Source organism: Pristis pectinata, chromosome 43 (assembly GCF_009764475.1).
Source record: "Pristis pectinata isolate sPriPec2 chromosome 43, sPriPec2.1.pri, whole genome shotgun sequence".
In the NCBI taxonomy this organism is placed as follows: domain Eukaryota; kingdom Metazoa; phylum Chordata; class Chondrichthyes; order Rhinopristiformes; family Pristidae; genus Pristis; species Pristis pectinata.
The window spans coordinates 2,401,623-2,427,427 of NC_067446.1; the positions used below are offsets into that span (position 1 = coordinate 2,401,623).

At 59.6% G+C, this 25,805-nt stretch overlaps 3 protein-coding genes across 3 annotated transcripts in view; all 3 read left to right on the forward strand.

Annotated features, from left to right (window-relative positions):
* Positions 1-3,909: 3,909 nt before the first annotated feature.
* Positions 3,910-9,558, forward strand: ebp (EBP cholestenol delta-isomerase). Its single transcript, XM_052009128.1, has 4 exons — positions 3,910-4,216; positions 6,385-6,421; positions 6,619-6,749; positions 7,147-9,558. The coding sequence occupies exons 1-4, from the start codon at positions 3,916-3,918 to the stop codon at positions 7,374-7,376; spliced, it is 699 nt and encodes a 232-aa protein (XP_051865088.1). The 5' UTR covers positions 3,910-3,915; the 3' UTR covers positions 7,377-9,558.
* A 1,343-nt stretch (positions 9,559-10,901) lies between these two features.
* Positions 10,902-17,296, forward strand: LOC127566633 (ubiquitin-conjugating enzyme E2 N). Its single transcript, XM_052009139.1, has 4 exons — positions 10,902-11,026; positions 15,287-15,533; positions 16,319-16,459; positions 17,021-17,296. The coding sequence occupies exons 1-4, from the start codon at positions 10,997-10,999 to the stop codon at positions 17,056-17,058; spliced, it is 456 nt and encodes a 151-aa protein (XP_051865099.1). The 5' UTR covers positions 10,902-10,996; the 3' UTR covers positions 17,059-17,296.
* Positions 17,297-18,625: 1,329 nt separating this feature from the next.
* The window catches only part of tbc1d25 (TBC1 domain family, member 25), a 78,717-nt gene continuing 71,537 nt past the window's right edge, over positions 18,626-25,805 (forward strand). Inside the window, exon 1 of the mRNA XM_052008969.1 lies at positions 18,626-18,708. Coding sequence (XP_051864929.1) covers positions 18,646-18,708 — 63 coding nt within the window. The 5' untranslated portion in view covers positions 18,626-18,645. The remainder of the gene's footprint in view (positions 18,709-25,805) is intronic.

Consider the following 25,805-nt stretch of genomic DNA (forward strand, 5'->3'; position numbering starts at 1 on the left):
TACCACGCATGCGCCCCCCCGCACCAGGATTGCCGGACCCGTCCGCCCAACCCGGGCGGGCTACTGCGCCTGCGCGGTGGCTCAGCCCATGGGCTGCTGCTTCATTGTGGGAGATGGAGCCTTGCTGGCAAGGGTTGGGCGTCAATGCTCATCTCTAATAGCCCCTTGAGTGGTTAGAAGTGACTTCAGCGTTGGCCAGGGAAGGGGGCGGTGTACATGCACCCGTCTACATCAATGGTGCTGAGGTCAAGAGGGTCGGGAGCTTCAAGTTCCTGGGAGTGAACATCACCAACAGCCTGTCCTGGTCCAACCACGTAGACGCCACGGCCAAGAAAGCTCACCAGCGCCCAGTGCAACGAGCCGGCCGAGGAAGTGGTCGACATACGTACAATTTAGATATTTAAAAGGGCAAGGAAATGGACAGGAAAAGTTTAGACGGATCTGGGCCAAACGCAGGTAAAAGGGACTTGCTCAGTTAGGCAACTTGGTCGGCATGTACGAGTTAGGTCGAATGGCCTGTCTCCATGCTGCGCAGGTCTATGACTCTACCTTGTTGCTGTATAACACCGGGGTATGGTTCTGGTGGGGACAGGTCCGTTACTGTATAACACCGGGGTACAGTACCGGTGGGGACGGGTCTGTCACTGTATAACACCGGGGTACAGTACCGGTGGGGACGGGTCTATCACTGTATAACACCGGGGTACGGTACCAGTGGGGACGGTCTGTCACTGTATAACACTGGGTACGGTACCGGTGGGGACAGTACTAGTGGGGACGGTCTGACACTGTATAACACCGGGGTACAGTACCGGTGGGGATGGTACCAGTGGGGACGAATCCAACACTCTATAACACCAAGGTACAGCACCAGTGGGTCGGTCCGTCACTGTATGACACCGGGGTACGGTACCGGTGGGGACGGGTCTGTCACTGTGTAACACCAGGGTACAGTACCAGTGGGGACGGGTCTGTCACTGTGTAACACCAGGGTACAGTACCGGTGGGGACGGGTCTGTCACTGTATAACATCGGAGTACAGAACCAGTGGGGACGGGTCTGTCGCTGTATAACACTGGGGTACAGTACCGGTGGGGACGGTCCGTCACTGTATAACACTGGGGTACGGTACTGGTGAGGACGGTACCAGTGGAGATGGTCTGACACTGTATAACACCGGGGTACAGTACTGGTGGGGATGGGACCAGTGGGGACGGTCCGTCGCTGTATAACACTGGGGTATGGTACCGGTGGGGACGGGTCTGTCACTGTGTAACACCGGGGTACAGTACCAGTGGGGACGGGTCAGTCACTGTATAACACCAGGGTACAGTTCTGGTGGGGACAGGTCTGTCGCTGTATAACACCGGGGTACAGTACCGGTGGGGACGGGTCTGTCACTGTATAACACTGGGGTACGGTACTGGTGGGGACGGTACCAGTGGGGAGGTGACCGGTGGGGACGGTCTGACACTGTATAACACCGGGGTACAGTACCGATGGGGACGGGTCCTGTGGGGACGGTCCGTCACTGTATAACACTAGGGTACAGTACCGGTGGGAACGGGTCTGTCACTGTATAACACTGGTAGTTACAGGACCGGTGGGGACAGTGTGACACTGTATAACACTGGGGTATGGAACTGGTGGGTATGGGACTGGTGGGGACGGTACCAGTGGGGATGGGACCAGTGGGGACAGTGTGACACTGTATAACACTGGGGTACGGGACCGGTGGCTACGGGACCGGTGGGGACAGTGTGACACTGTATAACACCGGGGTTTAGTACCAGTGGGGACAGTGTGACTCTGTATAACACTGGGGTACAGTACTGGTGGGGACGGGACCGGTGGGGACAGTGTGACTCTGTATAACACTGGGGTACAGTACTGGTGGGGACGGTACCGGTGGGGACGGGACCAGTGGGGACAGTGTGACCCTGTATAACACTGGGGTACAGGACCAGTGGGGACGGGACCAGTGGGGACGGGACCAGTGGGGACAGTGTGGCACTGTATAACACTGGGGTACAGGACCCATCCGTCACTGTATAACACTGGGGTACAGGACCGGTGGGGACGGTACCGGTGGGGACGGGACCAGTGGGGACAGTGTGACACTGTATAACACTGGGGTACAGGACCGGTGGGGACAGTGTGACACTGTATAACACTGGGGTACGGGACCGGTGGGGACGGGACCAGTGGGGACAGTGTGACATTGTATAACACTGGGGTACGGGACCGGTGGGGACGGGACCAGTGGGGACAGTGTGACACTGTATAACACTGGGGTACGGGACCGGTGGGGACAGTGTGACACTGTATAACACTGGGGTACGGGACCGGTGGGGACGGGACCAGTGTGACACTGTATAACACTGGGGTACGGGACCGGTGGGGACGGGACCAGTGGGGACAGTGTGACACTGTATAACACTGGGGTACGGGACCCATCCGTCACTGTATAACACTGGGGTACGGGACCGGTGGGGACAGTGTGACACTGTATAACACTGGGGTACGGGACCGGTGGGGACGGGACCGGTGGGGACAGTGTGACACTGTATAACACTGGGGTACGGGACCGGTGGGGACAGTGTGACACTGTATAACACTGGGGTACGGGACCGGTGGGGACAGTGTGACACTGTATAACACTGGGGTACGGGACCGGTGGGGACAGTGTGACACTGTATAACACTGGGGTACGGGACCGGTGGGGACGGGACCAGTGGGGACAGTGTGACACTGTATAACACTGGGGTACGGGACCGGTGGGGACGGGACCAGTGGGGACAGTGTGACATTGTATAACACTGGGGTACGGGACCGGTGGGGACGGGACCAGTGGGGACAGTGTGACACTGTATAACACTGGGGTACGGGACCGGTGGGGACAGTGTGACACTGTATAACACTGGGGTACGGGACCGGTGGGGACGGGACCAGTGTGACACTGTATAACACTGGGGTACGGGACCGGTGGGGACGGGACCAGTGGGGACAGTGTGACACTGTATAACACTGGGGTACGGGACCCATCCGTCACTGTATAACACTGGGGTACGGGACCGGTGGGGACAGTGTGACACTGTATAACACTGGGGTACGGGACCGGTGGGGACGGGACCGGTGGGGACAGTGTGACACTGTATAACACTGGGGTACGGGACCGGTGGGGACAGTGTGACACTGTATAACACTGGGGTACGGGACCGGTGGGGACAGTGTGACACTGTATAACACTGGGGTACGGGACCGGTGGGGACAGTGTGACACTGTATAACACTGGGGTACGGGACCGGTGGGGACGGGACCAGTGGGGACAGTGTGACACTGTATAACACTGGGGTACGGGACCGGTGGGGACGGGACCGGTGGGGACAGTGTGACACTGTATAACACTGGGGTACGGGACCGGTGGGGACGGGACCAGTGGGGACAGTGTGACACTGTATAACACTGGGGTGTCCATTCAAAGCAGAGGGGCGTGTTCCCACGTGGTGTGTGGCCGGACCAGCCTGCCATTGGCTGCCGAAACCAGCCACCGCCCCCCGTTGCTTCAGCAACCCCGGCTGATGTGAGGCATGTGGGCCAATCGGCGCGATCGAACCATTGTGGTGCGTGCGGCAGTGGTGAACGGGCGGCCAAATAGGGCATTCTGATTGGCAGGCAGACCCGTCAATCCACAGGTGATGCGGGCGCCCGGATCTTCATTGGTGGACTCGTGACCCAATCAGCCTCCCTCCACTGGTTGCCGCCCACCTCTTCATTGATTTGTGGATAGCGCCGTCATTCAAGTGACACGCGGTGTTTATTGGTGGAGAGGGTGCCCATCAATGGCGGGACCGCCCACATGCAGGCGAGGGTATAAAAGACGGGAGGGGGGGCGCGGCGGACGTTAGTGCGCGGATGGCGCAGCCAGTGGTGGAGGGGCACCCGTACCGGCCGCGGGAGCTGCGGCTGCCCGGCTACCGCGGCAACGAGAGGCCGCTGTGGAGCCTGCTGGCCTTCGTGTTCGCCGGCTCCGGCCTGCTGCTGGCCGCCACCTGGCTGCTGACGGCCCGGGCCCGGGGCGGGCGGCTGGGGGCGGCCCGGCGACTCGCCGTCTGCTGGTTCGCCGTCTGCGGCTTCGTCCACGGCCTGATCGAGGGCTGGTTCAGCCTGTACCACGGGCAGCTGGTGGGGGACCAGGCCTTCCTGTCCCAGCTCTGTGAGTGGGGGGGGGGTGGGGGGGGGGGTAGGGTGAGTGGGGGGGGAGTGGGGAGGGGGGTAGGGTGAGTGGGGGGGGGGTGGGGTGAGTGGGGGGGGGGTGGGGAGGGGGGTAGGGGGGAGTAGGGGGAGGGGGGAGTGGGGTGAGTGGGGAGGGGGGAGTGGGGTGAGTGGGGAGGGGGGTAGGGGGGAGTGGGGTGAGGGGGGTAGGGGGAGGTGGGGTGGGTGGGGAGGGGGGTAGGGGAGGGGGAGGGCTGGTTCAGCCTGTACCACCGGCAGCTGGTGGGGGACCAGGCCTTCCTGTCCCAGCTCTGTGAGTGGCGGGGGGGGGGTTAGGAGAGGGGGTGTAGAAGAGGTGGGGTATGTGGGGGGGTGTAGGGGAGGGGGGTTGTGGGGAGGGGGGTAGGAGAGGGGGAGGGCTGGTTCAGCCTGTACCACCGGCAGCTGGTGGGGGACCAGGCCTTCCTGTCCCAGCTCTGTGAGTGGCGGGGGGGGGGGGGGGAGGAGAAGGGTGGGAGGGAGAGAGGGGAGGGGGTGGTGGAGGGAGGGAGGGAGGAGGATGAGGGGAGGTGGGATGGACCGGGAGGAAGGGGGGGGAGAGGGAGGGTGTGGGGAGAGATTGGACCACGGGGGAGGGGAGCAGAGCCCATGGGGGGCATGGAGAGGGAAGGGGTCAGCCTGTCGGCGCGGGTGGGGGTGGAAATTGGTCTGTGGGTACCTAGGGAGGAGAGCTGGAGTGTCATCTCTGGGGAGGAATTGGTTTATTATTGTCACTTGTACCGAGGTCCAGTGAAAAACTTGTCTTGCAAACTGATCCTACAGGTCAATTCATTACACAGTGCAGTTACATTGAGTTAGTACAGAGTGCATTGATGTAGTACAGGTAAAAACAATAACAGTACAGAGTAAAGTGTCACAGCTACAGAGAAAGTGCAGTGCAATAAGGTGCAAGGTCACAACAAGGTAGATCGAGAGGTCGAGAGTCCATCTTATCATACAAGGGAACAGTTCAATAGTCTTATAATAGTCGGGTAGAAGCTGTCCTTGAGCCTGGTGGTACGTACTTTCAGGCTTTTGTATCTTCTGCCTGATTGTAGTGGGGAGAACAGATAATGCTCTGGATGGGTGGGGTCTTTGGTTATGTTGGCTGCTTTCCTGAGGCAGTGAGAAGTGTAGACAGATTCCATGGAGGGGAGGCTGGTGTCAGTGACGTGCTGAGCTGTGTCCACAACTCTCTGCAGTTTCTTGCGGTCCTGGGCAGAGCAGTCGCCGTCCCAAGCCGGGATACATCCTGATAGGATGCTTTCTGTGGTGCATCGATAAAAGTTGGTGAGCATCAAGGGGGAAATGCCAAATGTCCTTGGCCTCCTGAGGAAGTAAAGGCGCTGGTGAGCTTTCTTGGCTGTGGCGTCTACGCGATTTGACCAGGACAGGCTGTTGGTGAAGTTCACTCCCAGGAGCTTGAAGCTCTCAACCCTCTCGACCTCAGCACCATTGATGTAGACAGGAGCATGGACACCACCCCCTTTCCTGAAGTCAATGACCAGCTCTTTTGTTTTGCTGACACTGAGGCAAAGGTTGTTGTCACGACACCATTCCACTAAGCTCTCTATCTCCTTCCTGTACTCCGACGCATCGCTGTGTGAGATACGGCCTACAACGGTGGTATCATCTGCAATCTTGTAGCTGGAGTTAGAGCAGAATCTGGCCACACAGTTGTGAGTGTATGGGGAGTAGAGTAGAGGGCTGAGGACGTACCAGTGTTGAGAATAACCGTGCCGGGGGTGTTGCTGCGTATCCTCACTGATTGCGGTCTGTTAGTCAGGAAGTCAAGGATCCAGTACACAGGGATGTGTTGAGTCCCAGGTTTCGGAGTTTGGTGACAAGCTTGCCTGGGATTATAGTATTGAAGGCAGAGCTGTAGTCAATAAACAAGTCTAACAAGTGGGGGGGCGGGGTGGGGAGGAGGAAGGTGGGAAATGTCAGCTTTGTTGGGGGGGGAGGGGTGGGAGGAGGAGGGGTGGGGTGAGGTGAGTGTCACCCCTGAGGAGCAGGAGGGTTGGTGGGGAGTGTCAACCCTTGGGTGGGGGTGGGTGGGTACCTCCATGCTGCGGCACTGCTCGGAGGTGTGAGTTGTCGGTATTTATCCAGTCCTTTCTCCTGTTCCAGGGAAGGAGTACGCCAAGGGAGATAGCAGGTATGTCAGGTGAGTATCTGCACTTGCCGCCTGATGCCTGCGTGAAGTGGTTGTCCTCTGTTCCAGGGTGGAGCATGTCCACAATAGCGATCATAACATAAACTATGTTTGAACGCAATTCCTTCTGTCAGAAGAGGGGATATCCTCAAAGTATGAGACTGAGTCAATTTCTCCATGTGTATCTTAACACTCTCCCACCTCTGCAGCGGTGACAACTTCACTGTGTGCATGGAGACCATAACTGCCTGGACCTGGGGACCCCTGAGCATCTGGACAGTTGCTGCCTTCCTCCAGAATAAACCGTACCGTTTTGTTCTACAACTCATCGTCTCACTGGGTAAGGATCTCACTGCTGGGGAAGGGGACTGGGATGTTGGTGTCAAGGGAGCTTCACCTTCTGTCTGACCCCGGGAGTGTGTGATGGGACGGTGTGGAGGGAGCTTCAACCTGTGCCTGACCCCGGAAGTGTGTGACGGGACGGTGCGGGGGGAGCCTCACCCTGTGCCTGACCCCGGAAGTGTGTGACGGGACGGTGCAGAGGGAGCCTCACCCTGTGCCTGACCCCGGAAGTGTGTGACGGGACGGTGCGGAGGGAGCCTCACCCTGTGCCTGACCCCGGGAGTGTGTGACGGGACGGTGCGGAGGGAGCTTCACCCTGTGTCTGACCCCGGGAGTGTGTGACGGGATGGTGCGGAGGGAGCTTCACTGTTTAACCAAAGCCATCTCCCCCACAGGCCAGCTTTACGGAGACGTGCTCTACTTCTTCACGGAATACCGGGAGGGCTTCCAGCACGGACACCCTGGGCACCCTCTCTACTTCTGGTTCTACTTCGTTTTCCTCAACTCCCTGTGGATCCTCATACCCAGCACGCTGATCCTGGACGCCTGGGCCAACCTCAGTGCCGCGCAGAGGACTGCGGACCACGACTCCCCCAGCGTCCGCCCCAAATCCAAGAGCACGTGACTGGTGGTGGAGCCTCTTGTCTCCCTCTCCCTACCCTTTGGTCTCCTCCTGTGTCCAAACCCGGGGGTACGGTCACTGTCCCCTCTCTTGGGAGCAGGCTTGTCTTAAGGAGGCCTGATCCCTTCTGCACTGGGTCCAGCCATAGGGGACATTCTGAATTTCTTTAGCCTCCTGAAGAAGTAGAGGCGCTGGTGAGCTTGTCTGTGGCATCTACGTGGTTGGACCAAGACAGGCTGTTGGTGATGTTCACTCCCAGGAACTTGAAGCTCTCAACCCTCACGACCTCAGCACCATTGATGTGGACAGGTGCATGTACACCGCCCCCTTTCCTGAAGTCAATGACCAGCTCTTTAGTTTTGACATTGAGGGAAAGGTTGTTGTATCCCTCTAAATCCCTCTAACATATCCCTAAATGTCAACATATCCCTCTGAGCTGTTCCGATCCACGTGGCTGGCCAAGTACCTTTTAAATGTTGTCAATGTACCTGCCTCACCCATTGCCTCTGGCAGCTCGTTCCACATTCAAAGTCGAGTTTACTGTCAGACGCACAAGTCCACAGCTGCAATGAAAAACTTACTTGCAGCATCATCACAGGCACACAGCATCAGAGAGGCAGCATTCACAAGGAAAACAAATTAAATGATACACAATTTTTAGTGCAAAGTCATGGCAGACTGCTCCCCAACAAAGGACACAATAAAACAAAAGTCCACTGTGGTGCAAAGTGGTTTCAGTGCTGCTGCACTGAGGCAGTGATTAGGGTTGTGCCGGTCGGTTCAAGAACCGAATGGTTGAAGGGAAGTAGCTGTTCCTGAACCTGGTGGTGTGGGGACTTCAGGCTTCTGCACCTCCTGCCCAATGGGAGCTGTGAGAAGACGGCACGGCCCGGATGGTGGGGATCTTTGATGGATGTCGCCTTCCTGTAGATACTCATGGTGGGGAGGGATGTGCCTGTGATGTATTGGGGCTGAGTCCACTGCTCCCCACAGCTTCTTGCGATCCTGCGCAACCGGTCAGGACGCTTTCAACAGCGCATCTTGTAGAAGGATGTTCAGTGACAAACCAAACCTCCCGAGAAAGTAAAGCGGGGAAGTGGTCCAGGCTGGGCTTGTGTCTGCCAGGGTTTGGAAGAGTAAGAGGGGACGATTGGTGGATATGGAGGATATGGAGAGGTTGTTTCCTCTTGGGGGAGGACCTGGAGCAAGGGGGGTCGCTGGGTTACGATGTGGCTGGGAGGGATGCGCCTGTGATCTGTTGGAACCCTGGGGACTGCCTGTTGCCACGGTCAATATTTTCCAGTAGTTTGAATGTCCATCGCGTCCTGCTCCTGCTTCCGTGAGAGCAGAGAATCAGTCCTTCATCCTTTCCTGCTGTTTTTCCCTGCCCCCTGGATGTCATTCTTGTAAACCTTCTCTGTGGTTCCCAGCCCAGTGATGTGAGCGGGACAAAGTGTGGTTCAACGCGGGTTATAACTGCATTACCTTCCGACTTTATCGCCGGGGAGGGGGGAAGCGACGGCAGTGGTTTATCAATGAGACCTTACTCCTCGCGGGGTGGGGTTCATCGTGCATTCCTCAATCTTGCTCTCAGCCGACTGTCAAAGGAAAGCGCAGATGCTGGCAATCTGGAATAAAAAAAATGGGGAACACTGGGAGCGCTCAGCTGGTTGGGAGATGGTCGTGAACCTCCTCTGGTTCAGTCATACAGCCCAGAAACAGGCCCTTCGGCCCCAGTGTCTGTACTGACCATCAAGAACCCACTTACACTAATCCTGCATTTAATTTGTCCAACCCCACGTGCCTCACCCACGCACACTGGTTCGATTTCCATCAGCCGATTCACCCACCGACCCCGCACATTGCGTGGGCTCCAGTTTCCTCCAACATCCCAACAATCACAGGGAGAACGTGCACACACACTGCCGGAGGTCGGGATCGAACCCGGGGCTGTGAGGCAGCAGCTTTACCCACTGCGTCACCGTGCTGTGGGTATGCATAGGCCGTTCCCTCTGGGGATGTGTAGGGTGACTGGTTGGTCTGGCATTTGGAGTGTAGCCAGGAATGAAATGGCGGGCAGATGGGCTTTATGGAAATCAGTGTGATGTTTGAATGATGTCAGTCTGAATGTGTCAAATTGTTCTGATTTTTACCGAATAAATGTTGGAAATATGTGAAAGCTTCATTGGTAATTGGTTTATTATTGTCACATGGACAGAAAACAGCGGAAAAACTTCGGAATTGGTTTATTATTGTCACTTGTACCGAGGTCCAGTGAAAAGCTTGTCTTGCAAACCGATGGTACAGGTCAATTCATTACACAGTGCAGTTACATTGGGTTAGTACAGAGTGCATTGATGTAGTACAGGTAAAAACAATAACGGTACAGAGTAAAGTGTCCCAGCTACAGAGAAAGTGCAGTGCAATAAGGTGCAAGGTCACAACAAGGTAGATCGTGAGGTCAGAGTCCATCTCATCGTATAAGGGAACCGTTCAATAGTCTTATCACAGTGGGGCAGAAGCTGTCCTTGAGCCTGGTGGTCCGTGCCCTCAGGCTCCTGTATCTTCTGCCCGATGGGAGAGGGGGGAGAAGAGAGAATGTCCGGGGCGGGTGGGGTCTCGGCTGCTTTCCCGAGGCAGCGGGAAGTGTAGACGGAGTCCACGGAGGGGGGGCTGGTGTCCGTGACGCGCTGGGCTGCGTCCGCAACTCTCTGCGGTTTCTTGCGCTCATAGAGCAACACAGCGCGGATACAGGCCCTTCGGCCCGACCAGGGTGCCCGCCCAGCTGGTCACAATCGCCTGCGGTGCCCCTCCACGTACCTGTCCAAGTGCAGCTCAAATGATACGGTTGTACCCGCCTCGCCCACTTCCTCTGGCAGCTCGTTCCGCAGACGGAGCAGGACCCAGATCGGTGCTAACCATGGAACACATGCCTACCCGCTGGCAGCGCGCATGAAATGCTGGTTGCTGTTGACTGTCTCACCTCGAACCAGCCTGCTGCTGCTGCAGTTTGTTCCACCCGCCAGCAGAGGCTGCTGTCGGTGCCTCTGTGCGCTGGTGCGGTCCTCCCGGGGGCTGCAGTGTGGTCCTCCAGCCAGCAGGGGCGCTGGCGCGGTCCTCCCGGGGGCTGCAGTGCGGTCCTCCCGCCAGCAGGTGCCGTTACCGCCGCCCTCCCGGGGGCTGCAGTGCGGTCCTCCCGCCGCGCAGGGCGCTGGTGCGGTCCTCCCGGGGGCTGCAGTGCGGTCCTCCCTCCAGCAGAGCGCTGGTGCGGTCCTCCCGGGGGCTGCAGTGCGGTCCTCCCGCCAGCAGGGCGCTGGGGCTGCCCTCCCGGGGGCTGCAGTGCGGTCCTCCCGCCAGCAGAGCGCTGGTGCGGTCCTCCCGGGGGCTGCAGTGCGGTCCTCCCGCCAGCAGAGCGCTGGTGCGGTCCTCCCGGGGGCTGCAGTGCGGTCCTCCCGCCAGCAGGGCGCTGGTGCGGTCCTCCCGGGGGCTGCTGTGCGGTCCTCCCGCCAGCAGGGCGCTGGTGCGGTCCTCCCGGGGGCTGCAGTGCGGTCCTCCCGCCAGCAGGGCGCTGCCGCCGCCGGGCGCCGGGCCGCAGACCGTCTGCTTCAGTGAGTCGGCTCGACATGGCGGGGCTGCCGCGGCGCATCATCAAGGTAACGGGCGGCGGCGGGCGGCGGGTCGGGGCCCCGGGGCCTCCCCACACCCCCCCTCCCCTCCCCCGGGGCGGCCCACGGGCCTCCCCCCCCCCCCGGGGCGGCCTCGGCCTCGGGTGGGTCCGGCGGCCGGGGAGGGAGCGCCGGGCGGCCGGGGCCTGTTGTACCGGACACCCCACCCCATCCCTCCGGACTTGGCCTCAGGACCCACGGGGGGGGGCGCAAGGGGAAGGGGGTAAACGCAGACCCCAGTGCAGGACCGTGGGGTAAACGCAGACCCCAGTGCAGGACCGTGGGGTAAACGCAGACCCCGGTGCAGGACCGTGGGGTAAACGCAGACCCCGGTGCAGGACTGTGGGGTAAACGCAGACCCCAGTGCAGGACCGTGGGGTAAACGCAGACCCCGGTGCAGGACCGTGGGGTAAACGCAGACCCCAGTGCAGGACCGTGGGGGGGGGGGGACACAATTCCCAACACAGGACTGTCGAGCGAAATGCAAGCCCCAAACACAGCACTGTTGGGGGAGATGCAGCCCCCAATGCGTGACTATTAGTGGGAAACGCAAGCCCCCGACGCAGCACCGTTGGGGGATACGCGAGCCCAACGCCGGCTGTTGTGTGAAGTGCGGAGCCCCCACCCACAGCTGTTGAGAGATGCACGAGCTCCAACACAGTGCTGTTGGGGGAAATGCGAGCCCAGGCGCAGACTGGGGAGCGATGAGGCGCAGGAAGCCTCTCTGATGGGGTGAGACCAGGAAACGCTGTGGGGCAGTTGGAGGGCGTCAGTGATGCATCGTAACTAGCAAGTCAGGGTGAGCTGAGGGTTGTATAATTTAAAATAAACTGAGCCAGTGTCATAGATAAATTGATTAATTATTGTCACATGTACCAAGGTGCAGTGAAAACCTTGTTGCATGCTGTCCATACAGATCATTTCATCAATTCATCGAGGTTGTACAAGGTAAAAACAATAACAGTGCAGAGTAAAGTGTCACAGCTACAGAGAAAGTGCAGTGCAATAAGGTGCAAGGTCACAACAAGGTAGATCGTGAGGTCAGAGTCCGTCTCATTGTATAAGGGAACCATTCAATAGTCTTATCACAGTGGGGTAGAAGCTGCCCTTAAGTCTGGTGGTACGTGCCCTCAGGCTCCTGTATCTTCTACCCGATGGGAGAGGAGAGGAGAGAGAATGTCCCGGGTGGGTGGGGTCTTTGATTATGCCGGCTGCTACACCAAGGCAGCGAGAGGTAAAGACAGAGTCCAAGGAGGGGAGGCTGGTGTCCGTGACGCGCTGGGCTGTGTCCACAACTCTCTGCAGTTTCTTGTGGTCCTGGGCAGTTGCCGTACCAAGCTGTGATGTATCCAGACAGGATGCTTTCTGTGGTGCATCGATAAAAGTTAGTGAGAGTCAAAGGGGACGTGCCGAATTTCTTTAGCCTCCTGAGGAAGTAGAGGCGCTGGTGAGCTTTCTTGGCCGTGGCGTCTACGTGATTTGACCAGGACAGGCTGTTGGTGATGTTCACTCTCAGGAACTTGAAGCTCTCAACCCTCTCGACCTCAGCACCATTGATGTAGACAGGTGCATGTACACCGCCCCCTTTCCTGAAGTCAATGACCAGCTCTTAGCTGTCCTTGAGCCTGGTGGTATGCGCTTTCAGGCTTCTGTACCTTCTGCCTGACAGGAGTGGGGGAGAAGAGAGAATGTCCGGGGTGGGTGGGGGGGTCTCTGATTATGTCGGCTGCTTTCCTGAGGCAGCGGGAAGTGTAGACGGAGTCGACGGAGGGGAGGCTGGTGTCTGTGACGCGCTGGGCTGTGTCCGCAAGTGTCTTGCGGTCCCAGGCAGAGCAGTTGCCGCGCCGAGCTGCGATGGCGTCCGGATGGCGTCTTCCTGATAGAGTTGGGGAGAGCGAAGCTGGAGGATTCCGCGTGGTCAGGCAGAAGACGAGGGGCCGCCCCCCAAGCTGGGGTTGCAACGGTGCGGGGAGAGCAGGCAGAGTGGGGAGGGAGGATGGATGGACGGCGGACCGCAGGCTGGGAGCAGCGGCAGAGCCCCGGACGGTGCGAAGGGAAGAGGTTGCAGGGGCTGCATCGCTGGTCGTACCGGGAGATCTCGCGGGACGGGAGGTGGGGGGTGGTGACAGGCGGGGACAGGAAAGAGGAACAGGCAGTGACGGAACGGGAACGGTCACTTCGAAGAGGCACGAACTGCGGAGGGTGCTTCCCTCGGACACGGGGGCGGCGGGCTATGGGGGGAGACTCTTTGTGGCGGAGGGGAAGGGCAGAGGCAGGGGGAATGGATTGAGGGGCTCTGTCCGCCGTGGTCGGGGGGAGCCGCAGCCCAGCGCAGGCTGCTGCAGAAAACACGTGCCCAACGCAGGCTGTTGAGGGAAACACGAACCCAACGCAGGCTGCTGAGGGAAACACTAACCCAACGCAGGCGGTTGAGGGAAACACGAACCCAACGCAGGCTGCTGAGGGAAACACGAACCCAACGCAGGCTGCTGAGGGAAACACGAACCCAACGCAGGCTGCTGAGGGAAACGCAAGCCCAACGCAGGCTGCTGAAGGAAACACGAACCCAACGCAGGCGGCTGAGGGAAACACGAACCCAACGCAGGCTGCTGAGGGAAGCGCAAGCCCGACACAAATGTTTTGGGGCAAACGCAAGTCCGTGGGAGAAATACAAGCTCAACGCAAGACTTCTGGGGGACCCGCTAGCCTAACGCGGGCCTGAGGGAAACACAAGCCCGACATGCGCCTGCGGGGGAAACGGACGCCCAGCGCAGACCGTTGCGGGGAAACACAAAGCCAAACGCAGACACTCGACGCTAACTGGAGATCAAGATCCCTGGGAGAGCGACAGGGGAACGGTGGGGGTGAGGGGGGGGTAACTGTGCTGTAGGGTTTCTGTGTTTCTTATGCTCCTGTGCATTAGAGCTTCCACACCAGGCCCTGATGCAGCCAGTCGGAACTCTGTCAAGGTTTCTCGGCGCTCCCGATGAAACGCCGAACCTCCATGAACTTCCAAGGAAGTGGAGACACCGGCGCCCCTCTTTTGAGCTGGGCCCGGGGCAGATCTCCCTTCCTCGAGATGTTGACGCCCAGAAACTTGACAAGATTTCCTTATTAGTCACATGTACATCGAAACACACAGTGAAATGAGTCAGTGTTCTGGGGGCAGCCCACAAGTGTCGCCACGCTTCCGGCACCAACATAGCATTGCCCACAACTTCCTAACCTGTACGTCTTTGCAATGTGGGAGGAAACCGGAGCACCCGGAGGAAACCCACGCAGACATGGGGAGAGAACGTACAAACTCCTTACAGACAGCGGCCGGAATTGAACCCGGGGTCACTGGTGCTGTAATAGCGTTACGCTAACCCGCTACGCTACCGTGGGTGCTCGACCTCGCGTCTCCGAGCTCCCCCGGGGGACTTCAGAAGTCACCGTCGGGTCTTACCGACACGTAGACGAGTCCAATGAAAAACTTCCCTGCGGCAACAGCGCAGGCACAGAGCATCAGAGACACAACATCCACAGGGGAGCGACAGGGTGCTGCTCACCTTTTACTCCTGCAGACCTATCAACGGGGACTGGGGTGTGTTCATCTCAGTTTAAGTTCCTGCCCCCACTCCCCCCCCTCAGTGATCTAACCTCCACCGTTCTCTGGGATTCGAGAACTCCAGGGATTGACGAGAGGTTCCGGCTGAATCCCCACTGGGTTGCCTGCAGTGCTGCTGCGCCGGGGAAGGGGACCACACAGGACTCCAGGCGTCGCCAACTGCAGTCGGTTCAGTCGCCGACAGTCCGGCAATACGGACTGCTGCTGACCGGGGAGTCTGTCGCTGGGTAGTGCCCCTCCCTCGGTGCGCTCCCTCCCTCCTCACCACCCCTCCCGCAGTGCGGTGCTCTCTCCCTCCTCACCGCCCCTCCCGTGGTGCTCCCTCCCTCCCCTCCCCTCCCTCACTCCATGCCCCCCCATCCTGCAGCACTCCCTCCCTCCTCGCCGCCCCTCCCTCGTTGTACTCCCTCCCCTCCCCTCCTTCACTCCTCGCCTCACCCCCGCCATCCTGCGGCGCTCCCTCCCTCCTTGCCGCCCCTCCCGCGGTGGTCCCTCCCTCCCTGTCCCTCCTCGACACCCCCCTCCCCTCCCTACCCCCCCCCCCCGCTGCCCCACCCGCAGCGTGGTGCTCCCTCCTCCCCTCCCTCCCTCCCTCCGTCCCTCCCAGGACTGACCGGCCCCTCTCTGGGACCCCGCAGGAGACCCAGCGTCTGTTGGCGGAGCCGGTGCCGGGGATCCGCGCCCAGCCAGACGAGGCCAACGCCCGCTACTTCCACGTGGAGATCGCGGGGCCGCAAGACTCGCCCTTCGAGGGCGGCAACTTCAAGCTGGAGCTCTTCCTGCCCGAGGAGTACCCCATGGCTGCCCCCAAAGTCCGCTTCGTCACCAAGATCTACCACCCCAATGTCGACAAGCTGGGCCGCATCTGCCTCGACATCCTCAAAGGTGAGGGGGGGGGTGTGGGCGATAGTTATCCCTCCCTCCCTCCTCACCTCCCCCATCCCCCCTCCCCCCATCTCTACCCCCATCTCTCCTCTCCCCGTCTCTCCCCTCCCCCCTCTCTCCCCTCCCCCTCTCTCCCCCCCCTCTCCCCCATCTCTCCCCGTCTCTCCCCTCCCCACTCTCTCCCCTCCCCACTCTCTCCCCCTCCCCACTCTCTCCCCCATCACTCCCCCCGCTCTCTCCCCCCATCACTCCCCCCTCTCTCCCCCCCTCTCTCCCCCCCTCTCTCCCCCCTCTCTCCCCCCCCTCTCCCCGTCTCTCCCCCCGTCTCTCCCCCCGTCTCTCCCCCCGTCTCTCCCCCCCGTCTCTCCCCCCCGTCTCTCCCCCCCGTCTCTCCCCCCCGTCTCTCCCCCCCGTCTCTCCCCCCCGTCTCTCCCCCCCGCTTCTCTCTCCCCTCTCCCTCCCCTCTCCCCCTCCCCCCTTCTCCCCCTCCCCCTTCCATCCCTCCCCCCTCTCTCCCCCCTTCTCTCCCTCCCCCCTCTCTCCCCCCCTCCCCCCATCTCCATTTCCCTCCCCCATTTCCCCCCCACTGCTCCCCCAGACCACTCAGTTACTCTGGGGCAGACTCAACCCACTCCCCCGATGGAGAGCTGCTCGACGACAGGAGGGTCGCAGGCCAAACCTGACCTGGTGGGAGACATGGGGTGGGGGGTTGAGTAGGGGGGAGGGGACTCTTGTGTCCTGCTCTCGAACTGACCCCCCCCCACCCTCTCTCTCCCTCACTGCAGACAAGTGGTCACCGGCCCTGCAGATCCGGACGGTCCTGCTGTCCATCCAGGCTCTGCTCAGTGCCCCCAACCCCGACGATCCGCTGGCAAACGACGTGGCAGAACAGTGGAAAAACAGTGAATCACAGGCCATAGAAATTGGTGAGTGCACCGGGCAGTGTAGAGACGGAGCCTCACCCTGTGTCTGACGCCGGGCGTGTGTGACGGGACGGTGCGGAGGGAGCTTCACCCTGTGTCTGACCCTCGGGAGTGTGTGACGGGACGGTGCGGAGGGAGCTTCACTCTGTGTCTGACCCTGGGAGTGTGTGACGGGACAGTGCAGAGGGAGCTTCACCCTGTGTCTGACCCTCGGGAGTGTGTGACGGGACGGTGCGGAGGGAGCTTCACCCTGTGTCTGACCCCGGGAGTGTGTGACGGGACGGTGCGGAGGGAGCTTCACCCTGTGTCTGACCCCGGGAGTGTGTGACGGGACGGTGCGGAGGGAGCCTCACCCTGTGTCTGAGTGTGTGACAGGACGGTGCGGAAGGAGCCTCACCCTGCGTCTGAGTGTGTGACGGGACGGTGCGGAGGGAGCCTCACCCTGTGTCTGAGTGTGTGACGGGACGGTGTGGAGGGAGCCTCACCCTGTGTCCGACCCCGGGAGCGTGTGGGGTCTGCTTTCTCCTCTGACCTGTTCTCTCTCTCTCTCTCTCTCTCTCCCAGCCCGTGCATGGACTAAACTCTACGCCATGGGCAGCTAAGTTACGACGTCGAACGTGACCCTGGCCTGCCTCCACGCTCCCTCCACGCCAGCCCGTGACCCCTCCGAATGTACAGTGTCCATGGAGTTGTGGGAAGACCTCCTATTATTTATAACTTGTTCAGTATGGAAATGCTAAAAAAAAAGAAACCCTGTTTTTTTTTTGTAATGATCTGTAGACCTGGGACAATGCGACCTGTTGTGTATGATGTGTACATGTAAATAAATCATTGTATGGACCCCTGGCTCCCTCTGTACCTCTTGTCAGTCGGAAGCTGAGGTTCGGGGTCCTAGCCCCTGGTCAAGAGGGGAGCGCCGTGCCGCGGGAGGGGCGGCGAGGGAGCGCCGGGGTGCGGAAGGGGCAAATCCCGAGGATTCAGCACCCTCAAGAGTGAGGAGATGCCGTGACCCCCACACACCACCCTCCCATCTCCATCTTCTGTAGCTGACAAGCGCTGTAGGTTCCTTCTGATCTATTCAGTTTCTCCCTCTCCCTCCCCATCACTGTGTCTTTCCCCTCGTCCACCTGCCCAGCACTCACCCACCCCTCCCGCCGGGTCCCCTCTCCCCCCGCTGTTCCCACCTCTCTTTGGTTCCACGCTCCGACCGCATCCCACCGTCCGCAGCCCCGTGTCACCCAACCTCTCGCCTCCCAGTCGCTGTTCCCGCCCGCCCCCTCCTCCCACCCCCTCCCTCCCTCCCTCCTCGCCCGGATCCACCCATCACCCACCAGCCCCCTCGCTCCACCCCTTCCCCTCCGCCTCTCGGCCCGAGGCGTCAGCCGCCCGTCTCCCACCCCCGACGGGAGTCTCTCCGGTGGCTCGGGAGTCCCGGCACCCGCCGTCTCTGGTGGTCGCCCACCCCCCCCCCCCCCCCAACGTTCCCGTATCCTGCCGGGGTTCAGTTCACCTCCCGCGGACTCCCGGGAGCGGCGGCCCCGGCGTTGGCGCGGCGCGGATGCTCCCGGATGCCAGTGCGATGCAGCAGGGCCCACGGGTGGCTTGTGGGCAGCGGAGATCGGGGTCGGGGCGTCGGCCGGGCGAAGACTTGCCCGTCGGGCCGCCGTCTACCCTCTCCCCTCGCCACCCCGGACGCCCCCCCCCCCCACCCCAACCGGCTCCGCGCCGGAGGGCCAGGAGAGGCCACTCGATCCCCCCGAGGCGTCCCACGCCAGGCCCGGGCTGGCCGGCCGCGTCTCGCTCTCTGAGGTTGGCTGAATGGCCCCTGCTATCCCCCCATGGAGGGGCTGAATGGCCCGTCCTATCCCCACGGAGGGGCTGAATGGCCCCTACTATCCCCATGGAGGGGCTGAATGGCCCGTCCTATCCCACGGAGGGGATGAATGGCCCCTGCTATCCCCACGGAGGGGATGAATGGCCCCTGCTATCCCCACGGAGGGGATGAATGGCCCCTGCTATCCCCACGGAGGGGCCGAGCGGCCCGTCCTTCCCCCCCACCACAGAGGGGCCGAGCGGCCGAGCGGCCGCCGTTGCCAGGGGCAACCGGGTGGGCGCCGCCCGCCGCTCCCCGCCGCCGGATGTGACGCGGCGGGTCCGGGGAGCGGGGAGGTGACGTCACTTCCCGGGGAATGTACACAGAGAGAATGGCGGCGGCGGCCGAGGACTGGGAGGTGGTGAGGGTGCGGGTCAAGGTGCGTGGGGGGGGGGTCAAGGTGCGTGGGGGGGTCAAGGTGTGTGGGGGGGTCTGGGTGAGGGGGGGTCAGGGGGGGTGTAGGGAGGGTGGGGGGTGAGGGGGCTGAGGGGGAGGGTGGGGGGTGAGGGGGGCTGAGGGGGAGGGTGGGGGGTGAGGGGGGGTCAGGTTGCGTGGGGGGGTCAGGGTGAGGGGGCTGGGGGGGGAGGGTGAGGGGTCAGGGTACGTGGGGGGGTGGGGGGATGAGGGGGAGGGTGGGGTGTTGGGGAGGTTGGGGGGTCAGGGTGAGGGGGGGCAGGGTGGGTGTAGGGGGCTGAGGGGGAGGGTGGGGGGTCTGGGTGAGGGGGGGTTGGAGGGTGGGGGGTGAGGGGGCTGGGAGGGAGGGTTGGGGGGTCAGGGTGCGTGGGGGGGTCAGGGTGAGGGGTCTGGGTGGTAGGGAGGGTGGGGGGTGAGGGATCAGGGTGGGTGGGGGGTGAGGGGTCAGGGTACGTGGGGGGTGGGGGGATGAGGGGGAGGGTGGGGTGTTGGGGAGGCTGGGGAGTCAGGTTGAGGGGTCAGGGTACATTGGGGGGTGGGGGATGAGGGGGCTGAGGGGGAGGGTGGGGGGTCAGGGTGCGTGGGGGGAGGGTGAGAGGATGAGGGGGCTGAGGGGGAGGGCGGGGTGTTGGGGAGGGTGGGGGGTCAGGGTGCGTGGGGGGAGGGTGAGAGGATGAGGCTGAGGGGGAGGGCGGGGTGTTGGGGAGGGTGGGGGGTCAGGGTGCGTGGGGGGAGGGTGAGAGGATGGGGCTGAGGGGGAGGGCGGGGTGTTGGGGAGGGTGGGGGGTCAGGGTGCGTGGGGGGATTGTGGGGGGGTGAGGGGGAGGGTGTTGGTCACCGTGGATGAGGAGAGTGGGGGTGAGGAGGGTGTTGCCCGGTGGGGGTTGGTGTGGGGGTGAGCGGTGTGTTTTTGGGACGGTGGGGGGTGAGGGGTTGTGGGGAGGGTGAGGTGTGAGGGGTCAGGGTACATGGGGGGAGGGTGATGGGGTGAGAGGATGAGGGGGCTGAGGGGAAGGGTGGGGTGCTGGGGAGGGTGGGGGGTCAGGGTGCGTGGGGGGACGGTGGGGTGTGAGGGGGCTGAGGGGGAGGATGGGGGTCACGATGGGTGAGGGGAGAGGGGGTGAGTAGAGTGGTGCCTGGGGAGGTGGGTGGGGGGTGAGCGGGGTGTTTTTGGGATGGTGGGGGGTGAGATGTGGGGAGGGTGAGGGGTGAGGTTGTGTGGAGGGGAGGGTGGGGGTGAGAGGTTGTGGGGAGGGGAGGGTGGGGGTGAGAGGTTGTGGGGAGGGGTAGGGTAGGTGGGGAGGGGTAGGGTAGGTGAGGAGGGTGCAGGGAGCTGGTCAGGGGGAGGTGGGGAGGGTGCAGGGAGCTGGTCAGGGGGAGGTGAGAGGGGAGGTGAGGAGGGTGCAGGGAGCTGGTCAGGGGGAGGTGAGAGGGGAGGTGGGGAGGGTGCAGGGAGCTGGTCAGGGGGAGGTGAGAGGGGAGGTGAGGAGGGTGCAGGGAGCTGGTCAGGGGGAGGTGAGAGGGCAGGTGGGGAGGGTGCAGGGAGCTGGTCAGGGGGAGGTGGTCTTCAACAGGGCAACCACACCTGCACACAATATACCAACTGCGGCCTCACCAACGTCTTGCACGGTTCAGCCTTGTGGGGAAGTGTGAGGGAAGTCAGAGGAATCGATACGGGGAGGGACTGCGAGGGGGTGAAGTTCAGAGGGATCTCGGTGTCCCAGTGCAGGAAAGAAAAGCTGATGGGCAGGAGTCAGGAAGAAGGCAAACATCTCGTCGACCTTCGCCAAGGGGTTGCAGTTTGGAACCACGGAGGTCTGGTTCCGGTTGTACAGCATGTCGGTGAGCTGACATTGGAGGCAGGTTAATTCCTGGCATGTGAGAGGGTTTTCCTGTCAGGAGAGGCTGGAGAGTTTGGGTCTGTGTTCTCTGTTCGCGTCCCCTTCCTGGTGGTGTTGCAACATTCCCGAACCCTAAACTCCACCTCGCTCAATTATTCCGTTGTTGTCACTTTAGTATTTCTTTTTTCACTGCTTCTGACTGCACAATCTTTGAACCTTTCTGCTGTTTTGTGCTTGTCGATAGATTTATTGTATTAATATCAGAATCAGATTTATTATCTCGGCTCTGTGTAGTGAAATCTGCAGCAGTAGTACTGTGCAAAGACATTAAGTTACTACAAATAGTGCAAACAAAGGAATAACCAGGTAGGGTTCACGGACCGTTCAGAAATCTGATGGCGGAGGGGAAGAAGCTGTCCCTGAATCGTTGAGTGCGAGTCTTCAGGCTCCTGTACCTCCTCCCCGGTGGTGGTAATGAGAAGAGGGCACGTCCCGGGTGGTGACGGATGCCGCCGCCTTGAGGCGCCGCCTCTTGAGGATGTCCTCGGTGGTGGGGGAGAGGGTGGTGCCCGTGACGGAGCTGGCTGAGTCCACAACCCTCTGCGGCCTCCTGCGCGTTGGGGCCTCCGTACCAGGCGGTGATGCAACCGGTCAGGACGCTCGCCGCCGTACACCTGTAGAAACTTGCGAGAATCTTTGGTGACGTCCCAAATCTCCTAACGAAGTAGAGCTGCTGGCGTGCCTTCTTCGTGATTGCACCGATGCATGCTGTTCACTCTGTGAGCTTCACGTGAGCAGGGAATTTCATTGCGCTCTGGTGCATGTGACAGTAAGCTAATCGGGATGTAGACTTTACAAGCATGAGAGGTGACCTGATTGGAATATATGAGATCCTGAGGGAATATAACAGGGGAGGCAGTAAGATGTTTCCACTGGTGGGAGAGTCACAAAGGGGGAAGACATTGTTATGAGATAAAGGCGGTGGTCATTTAAAACTCAGTGCTTAGGAACTTCTCGCAGAGGATAGTGGATTTCCTAAATTCTCTACCCCGCACAGTTGTGGAGTCTGGATCGTGGGAAGTATTTAAAGTGGAGGTAGATAAATCTCTGGAAGATCAGGGTGACGGGGAACTGCCACAGGAGAGGAGATGAGGCCCGGCGCTGAGGCAGTTGTACCTCTTGCGGATCCTGAGGCCCTCCCTCCCGGCTGGGGCGTCTCTCCCCCGGAGTCTGCGAACGTGTCCCTCGACTGCGTCTGATGCCTTGGCCTCCGCCGCCGCTCCTTCCAAAGATTCACCAGCCTCCCGAGAGAAGTCGCCCCTCCTCGCGGATGTCGCTTGGTGACGCTCTCCGCCCGTCTCGTGCATGCAGTTCTGGTCGCCCCGTTACAGGAAGGGTGTGCAGGCTTTGGAGAGGGTGCAGAAAAGGTTCACCAGGTTGCTGCCTGGATTAGAGAGTGTTAGCTATAAGGAGAGGTCGGACAAACTTGGGTGGTTCTCTCTGAAGCAGCGGAGGCTGAGGGGAGACCTGATAGAAGTTTATATAAAATTATGAGAAGCAGAGACAGGGTGGAGAGAATCTTTCTCCCCAGGGTAGAAGTGTCAAACACTAGAGGATGTGCATTTAAGGTGAGGGGGGGGGGGGAGTTTAAGGAGGTGTGGGGCAATTTTTGTTTTACACAGAGAGCAGTGGGTGCCTGGAACGGGCTGCCAGGGGTGGGGGTGGAGGCAGATACGATAGAGGCTGTCAGACAGATGCGTGAACGTGCGGGGAATGGAGGGAGATGGACTGTGTGCAGGCAGAAGGGATGTAGTTTAGTTCGGCATCGTATCCGGCACAGACACGTTGGGCCGAAGGGCCTGTTCCTGTGCTGCTTTATGCTCTATTCCCCTTAAAAGGTGGGGGTTGAGCCACCCTCTCAGACCACTGCTGTCCGTGTCGGGGAGGTGTTCGAGGAGTTGGAACCCAGCGGCGATGAGTTTCTTCCCAAGACGGGGCGGCGTGCGGGTTCGAGTGGGAACCCAGAGGTGGCGGTGTCGCCCTGCGCCCGCTGCCCTCGGTGGGAGAGGCGGCGAGGTGAGAAGGACGGAAATGTATCGCCATTCCATCGCCGGGTCAAAATCCCAGAACTCCCTCCCTAACATTGCGGGTGCACCCACACCTCGAGGACTGCAGCTGTTCAAGAGGGCAGCTCGCCGCCACCTTGTCGGGGCCAACTTTGGATGGGCAATTAAATGCTGGCTCGGCCTAAGATACCCACATCCCTTGAATTAATTTTTTTTTAAAGTTGCTATCGGAATAGTCCAGCTGCGTCCACTGTGGAAGAGGGAGGGTGTGTTTCGGGGGACGGGGTGGGTGGGGTGTCGATCGAGCAGGCTGCTTTGTCCTGGACGGTGTCGAGCTTCTCGAGAGTCATTGGGACCCGCACTTGCCCCCAGGCAAGTGGAGAGTGTCCCGTCACACTCCTGACATGTAGATGGAGGGAGGGAGGTAATGCGGTGGATGTGGAGTGCATGGACTAACTCCACCCAGGCAAGTGGGGAGTGTCCCGTCACACTCCTGACTTGTAGATGAGGGAGAGGTAATGCGGCTAATGTGTAGTGCATGGACTAACTCCACCCAGGCAAGTGGGGAGTGTCCTGTCACACTCCTGACTTGTAGATAGGGGGAAAGGTAATGTGGCGGATGTGGAGTGCATGGACTAACTCCATCCAGGCAAATGGGGAGTGTCCCATCACACTGCTGACTTGTAGATGGGGGAAAGGCCTTGGGATGTCAGGAGGTGAGTCACTCACCATAGGATCCCCACCCTCTGACCTGCTCCCTGCAGCCGGGTTATGCGTGTGGCTGGTCCGGTCTAGATTCTGGTCAGTGGTGACCCCTCCGGGATGTCGGCGGTGGGGGGACAGGGCGGTGGGAGTGTCAATGGTAGGTGGTCACCCCCCTTCCTGGTTGGGACCTCTCACTTCTGTAGCAAGAGCGGCAAATTGGAATCAAAAACTAGAGGTCGTGGGTTTGAGGCGAGGGGGGGGAGAGATTTAAAAGGGACCTGGGGGCCAACTTCTTCACACAGAGGGCGGTGGGTGTATGGAGCGAGCTGCCAGAGGAAGTCAAGGCAGGTACAGTAAGAACACTTGGACAGGTACATGGATGGCAAAGTGATATGGGCCAGACTCTGGCAACCCTGGGAATTACAGACCAGTGAGTCTTACTTCAGTGGTGGGCAAATTACTGGAGAAGATTCTTAGAGCCAGGATTTATGGGCATTTGGAGAAGCGAAGGCTGATCAGAGACAGTCAGCATAGCTTTGTGAGGGGCAGGTCGTGCCTCATGAGCCTGATTGAATTTTCTGAGGTTGTGACAAAGCACATTGATGAAGATAGAGCAGTGGATGTGGTGTACATGGATTTTAGTAAGGGCGTTTGATAAGGTTCCTCATGGAAGGCTTATTCAGAAAGTCAGGAGGCTTGGGATCCAGGGAAGCTTGGCTGTGTGGATTCAGAATTGGCTCACCCATAGAAGACAGAGGGTGGTGGTAGATGAAGCGTATTCTGCCTGGAGGTCAGTGATCAGTGGTGTTCCGCAGGGATCTGTTCGGGGACCCCTGCTCCTTGTGATTTTTGTAAATGACTTGGACGAGGATGTGGAAGGGGAGAGCATGTCTTATGACAATAGGTTGAGCGAGCTAGGGCTTTTCTCTTTGGAGAGGAGGAGGATGAGATGAGACTTGATAGAGGTGTACAAGAGGCACAGATCGAGTGGACAGTCAGAGACTTTTTCCCAGGGTGACAATGGCTAACACGAGGGGATATAATTTTAAGGTGATTGGAGAAAGGTATAAGGGGGATGTCAGGGGTAAGTTTTTTTTTAAACAGAGAGTGGTGGGTGTGTGGAACGCACTGGTTGTGTGAACACGCAGAGGTTGTGGGGGCAGATACATTAGGGACATTTAAGAGACTCTTAGATAGACACATGAATGATAGAGAAATGGGGGGCTATGTGGGGGGGAAGGGTTAGATAGATCTTATAGCAGGATAAAATGTCAGCATAACATTGTGGGCCATAGGGCCTGTACTGTGCTGTAGTGTTCTATGTTCTAAATGGGACTAGCTTAGATGGGCATCTTGGTCAGCATGGACGAGTTGGGCCAAAGGGCCTGTTTCCATGCTGTACAACTTGATGCAATATTTACTCATTTTATCTCCCTCTGCCTCGCCTGCCTGAATTAGGTATCTATTTGTTTGATCTCTTGATCCTGCCGTCAACCAGATGGTTTCATTCACAGCTTATTTCCACGGCAGCGCTGACCCTCCCTACGGGAGATGTTACCTTTGCCCCCGTCCCTCTGTCACTGTTAGGTACCAGCAACAGTAGAAGCACAACAAGCCATGTATAAGTGTTAGAAGCTATTTATAATAAAATCATGAGATATTAAACATTGACCCCAGAAATCTAAACTCTAAGTGCATGTGCGGCTAATTCCCAAACCCCAAGGCTAGGAATAGTTCTCAAAAGTTCAGTTCAGCAAGTCATAAGGTAGAACAGGAGCAAAGGCTTTTGCAAAACCACAGCCGACTGGAGAGAGAATGTCGAGAGAATTTACGAAATTCCCAAGTTCCACGCTGAAACCCATACGACACCTCAATCTCCAAAGATCTCCACTGCTTTGTTCCGAAGTATCTGCCACACCGAGGGCACTCGATACGTGGCCGCCCATAGATATACCTGCTTTCCAGTACAGGTTAACGCCACAGATCGCTCCAAAAATCCATACATGGATTGCATAGTGACAGCTATTGTTCTTCATCCATAGATAGAGACCAGCAGTCAGTTTCTATCTCTCTCTCGCTCTCTGTTCCAACAGCCAGTACACTTCAGTTATAGTCTTGCTGCCTTGTACATAACACCACACACGCACTCACTACTACCCTACTGTCCAGGTGCCTTAAAGGGACATTCACCAAGTAGCAACCTGCCTCATAACATCACCCCCACCCCCTCTGCAGTAAAACTCTGTGAAGTGGTGATGTAAATATTCCGAAATCCGAATGGTTCAGGACCTGGCTGTCTCCAGGATTCCGGGTACCCTGCTCCCTGGGGGTCCTGTCTGTCCTGCTCCCCTTCAAACTGAACTGGTTCACGGGACAAGTTACTAACGTGCTGTAAAGGTGTGTTGCGTGTTACGAGCCTGAAAAATCTACTAATCTGGCACCACTAGTGC

Excerpts from the sequence above, each read along its gene's own strand:
- LOC127566633 (XM_052009139.1), top strand. The coding sequence starts at position 10,997 with ATGGCGGGGCTGCCGCGGCGCATCATCAAG. Across the intron at positions 15,534-16,318 it reads CTGCCTCGACATCCTCAAAG|ACAAGTGGTCACCGGCCCTG; the intron begins GTGAGGGGGGGG and ends CCCTCACTGCAG. Across the intron at positions 16,460-17,020 it reads ATCACAGGCCATAGAAATTG|CCCGTGCATGGACTAAACTC; the intron begins GTGAGTGCACCG and ends TCTCTCTCCCAG.
- ebp (XM_052009128.1), top strand. The coding sequence starts at position 3,916 with ATGGCGCAGCCAGTGGTGGAGGGGCACCCGTACCGGCCGCGGGAGCTG. Across the intron at positions 4,217-6,384 it reads GGCCTTCCTGTCCCAGCTCT|GGAAGGAGTACGCCAAGGGA; the intron begins GTGAGTGGGGGG and ends CTCCTGTTCCAG. Across the intron at positions 6,750-7,146 it reads ACAACTCATCGTCTCACTGG|GCCAGCTTTACGGAGACGTG; the intron begins GTAAGGATCTCA and ends TCTCCCCCACAG.